Below are 15,070 nucleotides of genomic sequence, written 5' to 3' on the forward strand. Positions count from 1 at the left end.
ATGTTTTAATGTGAAAATCTGAAAGCTGTAAAAATAAATGCTGGACATATATAAACAGAATCTATGATTCTGAGGTATTTTTTGAGGGTCTTGCAAACTTCTCCACATTTTCGAGGTAATGTAGTTTTTGCCCAGTCTTTTGACGCCAAATTATGCCCATAGAATTTATAAATGTGATATGTATTTTCTACATGTATTTTCTACATGTTTTGGTTGATTAATATTAAGGGGGTGGCGTGGCCGATTGGTCAAGTGCACTGGACTCCGACTCTGGTGTTTCAGCAGTGTGGGTTCGAGTCCTGGTCTTGACATTGATGTCTGTGAGCAAGACAATTAAGCATTATTGCTTTGTCCTTTGGATGGGACGTAAAGACGTATGTCCAGTGTGCAATGAAATGAGTGTAAAAGAACTTTGATAGATTATTAGTACAAGGTGAAGGTGTCTGCCAGGCAGTGGCTGCTGCAGGATCAGCTACAGAACCTTGTAAACCATTAGAAGGGTTCATAAATTGGTCACTTAATTCAAAATATAGGCCTAACCTCTGCTTTATATCCTGTTGAAAAAGAAAAAATAGGTGATTTGATCTTTCCATATTATGATATGTGTCTGTTATTCCATTAAGAAGACTAATTTGTTATGGCAAGTGCATCACAAAAAGGGGCCATAAACTTGTCAAGTTTTTATCCAACCCCTTCTCTCAGACTAAAAACAGGAGGTGCGCAGAGCTTTATTTTCATCCTTCTTTGGGTTTAGACCATAACCACATACTGACAAATGGGTGTGCATACCCAGATGTTTCCTTAAAATCTTGGGCGTAGGTTCTTAAGTTTAAGTATGCATGTGCCATCAAGTCACTTTTCGCATGTTACATCGGTGATTTGTGTCTAGCCCGGTGTGGTTACTATCCTGTCTGCTGATTGTTTATTTCTGTCTTCGGCTCAGATGACAAATATAAAGGGACTTCTGGCTCTAGGTGGCAGCAAACTTAAAACGGGCAAATCATTGTTCTTCAAAAGGCTAGTTTTCAGGAAGGTTCACATAATGTCAAATCTCTTTACTGATAGTGCAGATCAGTCATGTAAGGTTTGCGGTAAAAAGGAAGATTTGAAACTTTGCATGTTGGAGAAATAATCTTGAAGGTTTGCACTAACACCGAGTGCATAACCCCCCCCCCTTGAGTTGTGGAGGTCTTCTTTCAGACTTAACTTACACTTCTCTTTGCTAAGAATCTACCCCGTTGCAAAACAGAAAGTTGTGGTCTTGATATTATGAACAGTATCATCAGGGTAAATGAGTTTACTAACGCACAAGAATAATTGTAGAATTATGTAGAATTATGAACAGCTTTGTGTAACTGACGACATGATGAAGGTGCATATTTTTGCAACAGAGGATGCAATATCCATTCTCACATGGTTGACACACCCCCTCCTGTTGTTTTTATGGTACATTACAGTTTTCTGCAAGGTAAGACTTTGACCATGCACGGCTTGCAATACGAATCTTGCTTGTTCTTGGTTTGTGGTTTAGCTGACGTCAATTCATACAATGTAATTTGCGCAATCACTGTCTGAAGAATGATGTTGATGGTCTGACGAGGGTTGTTTGTGGTTTCGTTGTGGCAATGTCTTTTATGTGCTTTTGTTGGTTCAGGAAAGAGCCCTAGGTGTAGCAACTCGGACAGGAAAGTCTGTGGTAGCACAATTGAAAAGTATGATTTTAGCTGTTGTTGAGGAAAACAAACGCTGTATAATTTGCTTACTCATTGTCTGCAAAATTATTTTTTTGGGGGGCATCTTTGAAGGTTTTGTTTTATTGCTGTGGAAACTTCTCTAATGAATTTGTGTTGTTCTGACATGGATTAGTCATCCTGGGAAGTCTGTGGTAGCACAAGGAAATGCATGATTCTAGCTGTTCTTGAGTAATAAAAAAACAACGCGGTTTTCCGAGCACAAAGTGTGATTTGAAAAATCATTGTCTGCAAAATTGTGTTTATGGTATAAGGTTTTTTGGGTATCAATATGGAAACTTCTCCAATGAATTTGTGTTGTTCTGACATGAATTAGTCATCGAGGGAAGTATGTAGTAGCACAATGGAAATGTTGAATTGCAGGATTTTTAGCTGTTGTTGAAAAAAAGAAATTTGCACAATCAATATATGCAAAAATATATTTTAAAAGTTTTTTTTGTAGTAACGCTATGGAAACTTCTCTAATGAATTTGTGTTGTTCTGAAGTGAGTTGGTCATCCAGGGAAGTCTGTGGTAGCACAATGGAAATGCAAGATTTTCGCTCGTCGAAGAATAGAAACAGTGGTTTATGAACGCAAAGTGTAATTTGTGCATTCATTTTCTGCAAAATGATGTTTATGGTCCAAGAGTTTTTTTTTGTGGTATTGCTATAGAGATATCTCAAATGAATTTGTGTTGTCCTGAATGGGGTTAGTCATCCAGAGAAGTCTTGTGGTAGCACAATGGAAATGAAGAAAAGAAACGGTGGCTTATGAACACAAAGAGTAATTGTACCTTTGTATGCAAAATGATGTGTACGGTATAACATTGTTTTTGAAGTTTGTTGGTCTCTCGTTATCGTTAGAGGACATATTCTAGCTTCTTCAACAGACTGTGCAAGTCGTGCGCGTGTAACAAAAACAAAATGACATGCTTTAATGGAACCTGATATTCAAGACTTTCACATTACAACAGTTTGAATAACAGATCAAACCAAATTGTTGTGTCACCTTATCATTGCTAAACAAACATTACATAGATCTTTATCAATTTGTAAACAACCTTCAGCAAAGCAGTTACATTTTGATAAGTAACAATTCCAAAGTCTGTTTTCTCTGTTTTGTTAGTTTTTCTTTTTTTTCAGATTTCTAAACTGTAAATGTCCTTTTTTTGTGGGTGAGGTAAATGCCACCGTCATACATACAAGGACAAATTTATATGAACTCTTTCTAAAAATGTGTCGGAGAGAGGATGTGGTGTGTTGTATTACAACGAAAAGATTACCAGGGAACATGGCCAATTTTTGAATGACGTACATGTACAAGCAGAAGGTTACACCCTAACCCTGAATCTTTGACAGGGGAAGTGGTCAAAAAGCGAAGAATTGATGCCAACAATTGTTGCTTTTTTAGAGCACCTGTTCTTCTAAATATAAATGCATGTTAGTGGGGCACGTGGGAGGAATATTTGGTGGAGTTGTGAATTTGATGTAATAGAAAGCATGTTGGTTGGCATACTGTCGTAGTTATGAGAAAGGTAATTATTTAAAGCTAATTATTGCCTGAAATCTAACAAAACTTGAGACATCAATCTAAACTCTCACAACAAAACTGTTTCTTAATTCTTCCAAAAACACTAACATCTACTTTTAAAGAATAATTTAAGGTTTTTTTCTTCCATAAATACCAAACATATCTTGTTTTTATTTGTATTGGATTCATGACTTCTTCATCAGATCCAGATAATGCACCAAGCAACCCGTGCCAGGTCGACAATGGCGGATGCGATCAACTATGTGAGATAAGAAATGGCAAGCCAACCTGCCGATGTCGAACAGGCTTCAAAATGAGCAAGAACAAACTGAACTGCATAGGTAAAGACAATTTTGCTTAACAACTTTGTGCTTAAATAGATGTTTAATATTCATTTTGGTCTTACCCATATACCAATGTGTGTTAGCACTGTATTCTCGGTACTTCCACATTTATGAACAAATAAATTTATAAACTTCTTTATTAAAAAGTTGGTGTACTGAGTATCGGTTCTAACACACATCAGTGTATATTGCTTAAACCAAAATTTGTGCTCAATGCAGGAGACCAGTCAAAGATGGTGCATGTGGCATTTTATTTTGGCCGGTAACCTTATTCTGGTAAGCATAACTTTTGTTATGCTTAGTTTCATTTGGGATGTGCTTACTGCTTAAGCAGCTCTATTAAATTGGTCCTAGGAATAGACTGATTCCGTTTAGCCCTGCCAACCACAACTACGTCTTATCAAAGTTGCCCACATAGAGTAAAGGCAATTCATCCTAGACTTTGTCAAACTTTTTGGCGGGCATTTTGGGTCACTGAATGAAGGGACTTAATAGTTTGGTCTATTGTGTTTTTGTTGATCTGTTTGTTAAATTCAATGCAAGTTATTTACATTGGACATTTAAGAGGAATATCAGTTTCTACCTACACTTTTGAAGAACTAAACAAAGTCTACCAATAGGATCAACCACCCTGATCTACCAAAACACAAGAAGTAAGAGGTCTTTAAAGACACTGGACACTATTGGTAATTGTCAAAGACCAGTCTTTTTTCTTGGTGTTTATCAACATATTTATGCATAAAATAACAAACTTGTGAAAATTTGAACTCAATTGGTCGTCAAAGTTGCGAGATAATAATGGAAGAAAAAAACACCCTTGTCACACGAAGTTGTTTGCTTTCAGATGCTTGATTTCGGGACCTCAAAATCTAATTCTAAGATCTCCAAATCAAATGTCGTTGAAAATTGCTTCTTTTTCCAAAACAAAGTTACTTTAGAGGGTGCCTTTCTCACACTGCTCTATACTATCAACAGCTCTCCAATGCTCGTTACCAAGTTAGGTTTTATACCAAAAATTATTTTGAGTAATTACCAATAGTGTCCACTGCCTTTCAAGAAAGTAAAATGCACTTGTTTTTCAGTCACAGCTAGGTACAGCTGTTTCCTTGGTCATATTATGAAGGTTTAATTTTTTGTGGCTCATATTGTAATTGTTTTTTCCGGTAGTTTTTCTGAATCATTTATTTTATTCCAGGGACAGATTGATTCTATTAAGAAGTGCTTTTATTGGCAAAAAACCCAAGAATGTTCTGAGGTTTTGATAGTGTCTTGTATTACACGTTTAGAACCTTTGATACATTAATGATGTTCAACAATTAACCCCCCTACCCCCCCCCCCTACCAACAATTTTTTTTTAAATGTCCACTCACCCATCCTGTTAGCTAAATAACACTTTGTGATTAAAAGATAGTTTTTCTCTCTAGAGCAGTGCATGATCCCTGGAATTTGCTTGTTGAGAAAAAAGTAAACAGCATAGCAGATATGCATACATTCCCGTTTTTTTTACTTTTCACTTTTTCATAATACTTGTTCTTATCTCTTTTGAAATTTATTGTCAGTCCTTTCATATCAACAGAAGAAAATAACTAGTTTGAATTATGGTGGTATTCATTCCCTCGGTAGTCTCTTTTAAGAGTATTAATATGCAACTACAAGCAACTTAAGTATATAACTTCACAGTCATTCAACATACATGCCTCTGGCACAGGCTTTCAGTTAATCATCAGGGGTATAGTAAATTGAAGGTGTTTATCGGTTTTCCTGCCACTTTAAAAGGTGTTGGGGAAATTGGTGAATTATGCCCATGAGTTCTCCTTAAAGGGTGTATGTACTTTTTGTTGGACAAAAAACACAATGTCTACAGATTTACACTAAACTTACACTGTTTGAAGATAATGATAGTAGAAAGCTTCCCTGAAAATATTACCTGCTGAGGTGCTGTAGTTTTTGAGAAATGAGTAAAACAATGTCATGAAAATAATTTTCGTCTCACTGATCATGAGACCAAAATTATTTTAGCTTGTAAAAACGTATTTTCATGACATTGTTTTACTCGTTTCTCAAAAACTACAGCACCTCAGCAACTAATATTTTAAGGGAAGCTTTCTACTATCATTATCTTCAAACTGTGTGAGTGTAATGTACATTTTGGACATTGTGTTTTGTGTTAGAAAAAGTACCCAAATCCTTTAAAGGGCATGCACAGCATTGGTAAAAGTGAAAATGTATAATATATGTTTACAGACTTACAACGTGCATGGTAGTCTCGGTTCCAAGACATTACCATCTGCATTTGTTTCACATGCACTTTTGCACTTTTACAAAATATTCCATCAGCAGAGGGCGCGTTTACACGATGATAGCCCATAATGACGATACTACCAAAAGAATCAACTGGAAGTCTTATGGAATCAATAGCCATTAGAGATGCTACAATCAAATTCAAATCAAATTCAAGTCGGAATGAATTGATGCCCAGTACATTGTAGAATCGCGTTGACATTGAGGGCGGGCTTGTAAATAAGTTTCGTGGGGAGGAAAAACAAGCTCTTAATGCCTACATTTGTAGTACAAAGATTTCAGAGGTGAAAAAACTTCCATTAAAATATGTTTGTTTGAAATGCAGTTGCTTTTGAGAAATAAGTAAAACTGTTAGTTATGATCTCGTGCTAGTCCAAAACTCAATGTTTGAAAACAGTGGGAACATAAATAGTTTCAGATTCCCGGGACACACAATGACACTTATAGTTTCAATTCTCAAAGTATCAAAAAGGGTTCAGACTAAGATGGCTTCATCATAATAAAAGACTGTTGGGTCATCTTTGATTGTTCAATCTTGATTGATTCAAACAGAGGGGCATCTTTTTCTTTTGAAATACTTCTCCCAGGGCTGTACCTTTATCTTTAATAATGTTCAGACGTTCGGCAATTCTCAGCATACCATCCACCCTGTGTCAGCTTCCTGACCCAAATGTGAAGGTTACGGCTAAATGTGACAGACGCCAGAAGGCGATCAAACGCAACATTTACATTTGACGAGGAAGTGTCTAACCACGCCCTGTTGAAATGAACTTCCATCTTGAACCCGAGAGCCCTTTTATTATCCAAGAAGCATGTGGGTGTTTGAATAAAGATGAATGCTTCAATGTTTGTGATAAAAGTGTTCTTTCCACGCGGTACTGTTTTGTTTGTATGAGACATTTTTTTGTGGAAATAATTTCTGCCTTACTTGATGTCTGTTTTAATGATAAATATGTAAGGAACAACCCAAATTCTAAATTCACCCCCAAATATTTGAAAAATTATTCATGCGGCCAGAGATGCGGTTGGTATCTGCTGTCACTTCACTTAACTGAACCTTTCACATTTGACTTTTATTGTATCTTACTTTATAACTTTGCCTATAAATTACGACGACAAAACCCAATCTATGACCCTACCTTTAAACAAATCTATACATACAAAGTTACGCTAACATCAGAAAATTAGTGTATTTTATAAACTTATTTTTTGTCACTTTTTGAAAACAGACAGAGATGAGTGTAGTGCTGAGGATCGCTGTGCACAGATCTGTGTGAATCTAGAGGGCAGTTACCGGTGCGATTGTCAGAGAGGTTACCGTCTTGCACCTAATGCTTGGGCTTGCATCGGTAAGAATGCGTCCTTTTACTACCTGTAAGATGGTTGGTACTTGGTCAGAAGGTACTTCCCATAATGCAAGTTAGATTTGAATGGTATCTGGTACAATCATCATCATGAGTCGGCTACACAGCAGGGGGACACAAGCTTTTCCCATTCTAACCTGTCTGGTGCTATAGTCTCCGAAAAACACCATGTTTTGTCAAAAGTAAATGCTCAATTTGAATTCCTCTGACTAAGTCACGTGTTGCTACAATGTATGTCACATATCACAGGGTTTAGGCAAGCTCTTGTATTGCATCTCTAGATCACCAAAGTTTTGGTAAAAATGCATCCTTTTTTTACCTGTAAGATGGTTGGTACTTGGTCAGTTAAACTCCTCCAGCGATGATTCAGAGTACAAAATAGTTTAATGGTTTCGCTGTGTTTTTTGCCTTTCTTAGGTGTTTGGGTGTTTTTTGAGTTCAGTGTCCCTTGAAGAATTGAGGATATATTAAAGTTCATTAATTTTTTGGACAGTTACCAACTGCATATGCAAGGGAAAGTGAAGCAAAGCCAAGATCTAAAAGACATTCTTTCCTTTTTGGAGGTAACTGACCGGGACATTGGCAAAAGGCCATACTAAGAGTTAAATAAAAACATCAAATCTTTCCGTGCCAAGAAGTTGAGGTTAAAATGTCATGAGGCCAATCCTTAATTGTAATTTTTAAACAGGAAAATTTATAGTTAAAATTGGTTCTCAAATCTTTAAAGTGGCATAGGAAATTTGAGGCAGTGTATAGACCAATATCATGGTGCAGCCATCTTGAATTTCACCCATTTATATCAATGTTACCAAACCGAGGCTGGAAGAACAAAATAGTCTGGTTTTTTTTATTGCAAATTGATTATAAGCATTCATTATTGTTATTGGATACAAGGAACATGACCAAGACATAAAGGTAAAGGTCTATAGACTATCAGGATCCAACTTGATGCTTTATAAAATAATGTGGTATGTGGTAGGAAACATGGTGCTCAATGTTTACATCCAATACACTCTTAGTTAGAAAGAGCGTGTTTATTTGCTTTGGGGTTTGGGGATGTTTTCCCATCAAACTTGATGTGTAGAATTTTTTGAATGATTTTCTCAGTTGAGCAATTTTTCAGCAATTTTTCCCTTTCTTTGTTTAACAAAGAAGTGTCATAGAAAACTGGAATGCTGTCAAAAATTCCCTCTTAATGCAATGACAAAGTTGCACAGCTATTTTTATAGCTAGATTTTTAGGCGGTGGTCAAAAGTTAGAACCTTTTGGACCAAATGATATTTGCAAGAAAACAGCTCCTTTAAAAACCTAAAAAATCTTAGTAGTGAATATTTAATTTGATCTGTAGTGATTAATAATGTAAGAATTTTCTTTTTGTTCTCAGATATTGACGAGTGCCAGTCTGGTAATGGAGGTTGCCAGGAAGTATGTCGTAATATCATCGGCTCTTATACTTGTGAATGCTCTACACCTGGATCTGAACTCCTTCTGGATGGACATACCTGTGGAAGTAAGTCAACAGATTTTTTTGATTTTATTTTATTTATTTTTATTTATTCATTTTTTTATATATTTTTGTGGGTTGTCAGGCCTAGCAGTTCATTAATTCAGTGACAACTATTTCAATGTTGTTATTCATTACAATAATGCATATAATTTGTTGAAATGCACAGTGATTCACTAGTAATCAGCACATTTTGAGGTGTAAGGTTTAAGCAGAATGCTTTTGTACAACCTGTGAGAAGAGCACAGTTTCAAGCTCTAGTGTTTCTGATCAGCAGAGTGTGGGTTCTAGTCCAGGTTCAACTTGTGTCCTTAAGCAAGACACTTAACTATGGTTGCTTTGTAAAGTTGGGGAGGTAGTGCTTTCTGCTCTACCAGCCAGGGGCCAATTTCATAGAGCTGCTTAAGCAACAAATTTTCTTAAGCACAAAAATAGCTCGCTTATTTTACACATGTTACTGGCCAAAATGTCATGCCATAAACATTGCTTATGACTAGTATTTAGCTGTTGTTTACTTAGCATAACTTTTGAGTGGAGTCTTGGCCGGTAATCTGATTTTACTAAGCAATGAATTTTTTGCTTAACCAAAATTTTGTGCTTAAGCAGCTCTATGAAATTGGGCCCTGGCCTCTGTTGGTTGATACGCAGTTTAAATCCAAGTACAGATGGCATCGGCCCCTGGAAAAATAGTTGATCTGTAGCCCACACCTTGAAGTGTCCTTCTCATCAACTTGTCACAACATCTTTTGAATAAAAAAAAATAGAAAAAGCCTTTCCTCGTAACTTTAAAAAGGATTAAAGGATTATATACTAAAAAAAAAAAAAAATGGACATAAAAAACATATTTTGTTAAGAAGCACTGCGGCTGTTCATAATGTATACCATTTTGAGAAATGCTTTCCCTATAAAGAATGTGGTTTTAGATAAAAGGATTAAGAAAAATGTAAATCTTAGAAACATTCCATGTATGAAATGTTTCTTAGATTGTGTTTTACATTTACAGATTATTTTTAAGGTTTTCAGCAATATCTAAATAATGCTATCACATTGTGAAATTGAACTTTCAAAGGTTAGTTTTTTTTTTTCACTGGCCAAAGGTATACCTCAGGTTTTTGGAATCTTCAAATCGTTTTAATCTTATATAAATGTATAGAAACGAGTAATTACAAGTAGTATCTAGTGCCTTTAAACTGATTGAAAGATTTCAAAACCCCAAAGAATACTTCTGCCTTTAAAGATCGTCTACGTTCCATCCACTTAAAGTAACACCCCTTCAACGTCTGTCCTTTCCCCCACAGTCAAGGCCAATTGTCGAGAGAATAACGGTGGCTGTAATCATATCTGTCATGAGAAATTCAACGGTCGCTATTGCTCCTGTCACCTGGGTTTCCTGTTATCTGAAGATGGATTTAACTGCACAGGTGAGAACGAATTACATTCTTTGACGTACCAGTAAATTTTTCAAAATGCGTTGATTTACAGAAATCTAACACATCAAATCCACTTTTACTAACCTGATACATTTGCCTTGCATGGGGGGTGAACCCTTGTACACATGTATGATTAAGTTAAAAGCCAACTTTCACAAGTTTTATGTTAGGGTAAAATTCACTCAATTTGGTCCGGACTAAATGTATGTGAACCAAAACAGTTTTGGTTACATTTCTTGTTGTCTGTGGAGTTTTTTTAAGGCAACAAATGTTTTCCTACAAAGATTCAGGAAGGGTGAAAGGGGGTGACTTGTGCTTTCAAAGGTATGGCCATTGAGTAATAAATACTCCACAAATTAGTGACCATAACAATTGACTTGGTGAGAAGCACAACCGCTGTTGACTAGTTTTTATTTTGAGAAAGGATTCGCTTTAAAGTATGGTTTGGATATATTTCACCCTAAAAATATTTGATTCATGCATGAATCGTTTCACTGATTTCTGAGGGTCCGGCATGAATCAGTTCACTGATTTCTGAGGGTCCTGCATGAATCGTTTCACTGATTTCTGAGGGTCCTGCATGAATCGTTTCACTGATTTCTGAGGGTCATGCATGAATCGTTTCACTGATTTCTGAGGGTTCTTCAGTAATGCCGCGGCCCGAGTTATAAGATTAATGGCCGGATGTTTTTTATCTTTAGCAAAGTCTTTCTCAAACTATTTCTTTACTAACTGTGAGTTTCATTTGTTTTCTTCTCAGATATTGATGAGTGTCAACAACGTGGTGGACATGGCATCACGAGCAATCACTGTAACCAGCGTTGTATCAATACACCAGGAAGCTACTACTGTGATTGTGATGAAGGATTTGAACTCAGCCCTAATGGTCGTGTGTGCAAAGGTGCGTGGTTAATTCACCCAATGCTGATTGGTAATTGGCAAACCTTAACTTGCATCAAGTTGACCAATCAGCATTTCTGACAAGCCTTTACTGTTTATTTTGGGCCAAAGTTGCGCAAAAACTATTGTTGACTTTAGTCAATGATTATTGCTTTTGTCAATAAGTTCCTGTGTTTGGCATTTTATGTATAATTAAATTTGGTCCTTCTAAATATCGTTTGTTTCACTTTTCTTTTCTTGGACTGTCTTTTTTTTTTTTTTTTTTTTTGTGAGATTCATTTTTTCTTCATAATACTGGTTTCTTTTGCAGTTTTTTAATGAATAAGTGTAATGAATTTAATTTAATTTAGGGTTGTACACAAAAAGATTACTAGAGCGGATTTGAATTTGTGACCTCCAGGAACGTGCCGTTGTCAGATGCAATTGTGTCCGCCATGCAATACTGTCCGCTCCGGACACTTTTGCATATGCAATCGTGTCCGGTGGACATGAACATGACTGTGCGCGGGTAAGCGAGCGTGCATCCACGGAACCTACGTAATTTCAGCGTGAATATTCATGTATTTAATTTTTAACGGCCAAACATTTCCCTATGTCATTTATGACTCGACATGCACTTAGCTTGTAAAAAAATGGCGTATGTGTTCCGTCGACCAAGGGCATTTAATTTACTGCAAGGCAGTTTTGCATGGGGGCGGACACAACTGCATATGCAAATGTGTCCGGGCGGACACTATTGCATTATGCAGCAGCGTCCAAGCGGACACGGTTCCATATGCAAAAATGTCTGGCGGACATTATTGCATATGCAATAATGTCCTCCTGATAGTATTGCATAGAGGACATAATTGCATGCGACACTAGCACTCTACCAACTGAGCTTTCTAGCTCTATGTTGGCTATCTCCTTATTTTAAGGGTGCCAGTCAGGGGCTTGAACGGCGTCTAACTAGTACCTTGAATAAAGATATTGACAAAATATGGAGATCACCAACATATGACTAAAATGGCTCAGTTGCTAAAGTCCTAACACGTTAAGCTGAAGGTCACAGGCTGTAGTAAGTTTTCTTTGTTTCACAAAATTATGTCAAAATTTACCCAGTCACTTTCCCTTACGGTTTATTGCTTGATATTTGACTTAAGTTTACTGCATGTTTTTTTCTTGACCAGACATTGATGAATGTTCCACGGAGCTGAGAAACCAGTGCGACCATAAATGCATCAACTTTCCTGGGGGATTCCGCTGTGAATGCTACCAGGGTTTCTTCCCAGACCACTCTAATCTTCCAGATGTTATGATTTGTAAGGATGTTGATGAATGTAACCCACAACCTGCGGACTGCCATACGTGTACCAACTTTGACGGCAGGTAAAATATATTAATGCGACAGTAATAAATGTATATTTCAGAGAGCTTACTAATTACTGCTTGAGATGCACTATTTAATAATAATAATAACATGCATTTATATAGCGCTTAATACAAGGTTTCTAAGCGCTGAACAGGAAGTGTAAGATAACAAAAAATTACAATTAAGAAACTGAATACTCAGGTCAAAATTCCAGTTGAACCTAGTTAACTGGGGTCAACTGGTTCAACTGGATAGTGACCAAACTCGTCCATTTTCCGTATTAACCAACTGGTTTAGACTAGGTTTAACTGTGTTCAACTAGGTTGAAATTCAGTTGGTTTCTGTCCATTTTCATTTTAACTGTGTTTAACTAGTTTATCAACTGGTTTTCAACTAGTTCCAGTTAAACCCAGTTTAACTAGGTTCAACTGGAATTTTGACCTGGGTAGACTTGATGGATTTAAATAAGTGTGTTTTTAGAGCGGTCTTTCTTTTTTGTACATAGTCTAGTTACTCATTGCATTTATACCCATTCCCCAATAAGGCATGAGTTATAGATTTCCCTTTACTGAACTGTGGTGTACACCACATCATCTGGTGCAGGTTTGGTACCTCTCTGATGTACACCAATTCTGCACCACACAATCACTGAATATGCAATAGCACCAGAAGTACACCACACACAGTCAATACACTTTGAGGAACACCAGCATGGCACCAGAAAATGTTCAACAATGATGAAGTGCACCAGAAGTACACCATGCACACTCACTTGCAAGAATGTTTACTGTAGATTTGGGACACCAGAACTACACCTCACACTCTTAATTAGCGTAGTCAGGTGCATGAAGAGGCAATTGCTTGTGATTAACAAGGGCACTATGCAGTGTGGATTGGGTTTTCAGTTCCTACATGGGAACAATTGCTTACTGGGAAATTCTGTGCTTGAAAGCACCCTGAAAGCACAATGTCTATGAACTGTAAGCACAGAAATCCCCAGTAAGCATGAACCACAAAATTCAGCCCTGATGAGTGCTGGTTCACCCTGGAATAATTCACCTCCCACAGCTAAAACTGAACCTCCCTTATTTTCTTCTCTCCCTTAAGTAAGAATGATTAAAGGCACCCGACACTTTTTGCATAAAAAACTTACTTGTGCGATCAATGGAGAGCTGTTGCTAGTATAAAACATTGTGAGAAAGGGCTACCTCTGAAGGAACGTAGTTTTCAAGAAAGAAGTAATTTTTCACCAAAATATTTGAATTTGATTTCGAGACCTCAGAATTAGATTTTGAGTATCAAGTATCTGAATGCATACAACTTTGTAGGACAAGGGTGTTTTTTCTTCCATTATTATCTCGCAACTTCGACGACCAATCGAGTTCAAATTTTCACAGGTTTGTTATTTTATGCATATGTTGAGATACACCAAGTGAGAATTAGGCTGGTCTTTGACATGTACCAATAGTGTCCAGTGTCGTTAAGTTTGCTTTCCTTAGAGTTCAATTTGCTTTACAACAAAAACTTATTTCTTTTCCTCTAGGTTTGAATGTGAATGCAGGCACGGGTTTTTCAAAAATGACAACAGTACCGGTTGCCTTGACATCAACGAGTGCTTGGAAGTAAATGGAGACTGCCAGCATGTTTGCGTTAACTTACCTGGTAGCCATGAGTGCAGATGTCGTATAGGTTACCAGGGAACAGATTTGACCAATCAGGTGTGTGTAGATATTGATGAATGCGCATCTGATAGCAGGGGACCGTGTGAACATTCGTGCACCAACACAGATGGTAAATATTCTTCCTTAAATCTTTATCCAAAGTAATCTGGGTTCAGAAAGTTTATAAAGACCTAATAAAAGCAGTAACATGCCGTGTGATTTTTAATTTTTAACTTTGAATGATTAAATTGTCTTTTGTTTTTCTATGAGAAAGTGTTTGTATTTACATGTACCATACTAAATTAATTTCATAATAAACAATATAACTGATTCATTTCATATAAAAGTTTTTTTTTTTTTTATATGTATGAAATATTTTCCTTTACATAGAATTTCTCTCTATTTAATGTCTTTCCTCTGATACAAATTTTTCTCTTTCTTGAAAGCTAACTTTTTTTTCCTTTTTTTTTTATACCATAGGTACCTTTGGTTGGTAAAAAGTTTCCAAAAGCTAGAAAAAAAACTCTGAGATGTTTTTATAAAGAGCATGATTATCTGCTTTTTATGAAATGGCTTTCCTATGTATCATATTCTTCCAGTTTACATGTGAAATTTCTCTTTATAAGGCATTGTAGGAATTGTTGACTACAGCTACAGCTTAGGCTGGGTTGCAACATCATCATGCACCCACAACAACAATCTATAGCAACAATCGTAGCCTTAGCCACCAATTCAGATATAGTCTTATGAAATGTCTTCCAACAGGTTCTTTTGAGTGTACATGTGACGAAGGGTTCTACCTTAAAGACAACATGATAAGATGTGAAGACATTGATGAATGTGTCCATGAGAACGGTGGATGTATCCAACGATGCTACAACACTCTCGGCTCATGGGAATGTGGGTAAGATAAGACTTCATCAAATTGCCTTGAAGACTTCACCAAATTGCC

At 36.6% G+C, this 15,070-nt stretch overlaps 1 protein-coding gene across 1 annotated transcript in view; it reads left to right on the forward strand.

Annotated features, from left to right (window-relative positions):
* LOC117306873 (fibrillin-2-like) overlaps positions 1-15,070 on the forward strand; it is a 66,588-nt gene that overhangs the window by 39,881 nt on the left and 11,637 nt on the right. Inside the window, exons 6-13 of the mRNA XM_033791434.1 lie at positions 3,466-3,603; positions 7,138-7,257; positions 8,657-8,782; positions 10,075-10,197; positions 10,967-11,107; positions 12,276-12,474; positions 14,001-14,248; positions 14,884-15,022. Coding sequence (XP_033647325.1) covers positions 3,466-3,603; positions 7,138-7,257; positions 8,657-8,782; positions 10,075-10,197; positions 10,967-11,107; positions 12,276-12,474; positions 14,001-14,248; positions 14,884-15,022 — 1,234 coding nt within the window. The remainder of the gene's footprint in view (positions 1-3,465; positions 3,604-7,137; positions 7,258-8,656; positions 8,783-10,074; positions 10,198-10,966; positions 11,108-12,275; positions 12,475-14,000; positions 14,249-14,883; positions 15,023-15,070) is intronic.

This window comes from Asterias rubens, chromosome 2, assembly GCF_902459465.1.
Source record: "Asterias rubens chromosome 2, eAstRub1.3, whole genome shotgun sequence".
In the NCBI taxonomy this organism is placed as follows: domain Eukaryota; kingdom Metazoa; phylum Echinodermata; class Asteroidea; order Forcipulatida; family Asteriidae; genus Asterias; species Asterias rubens.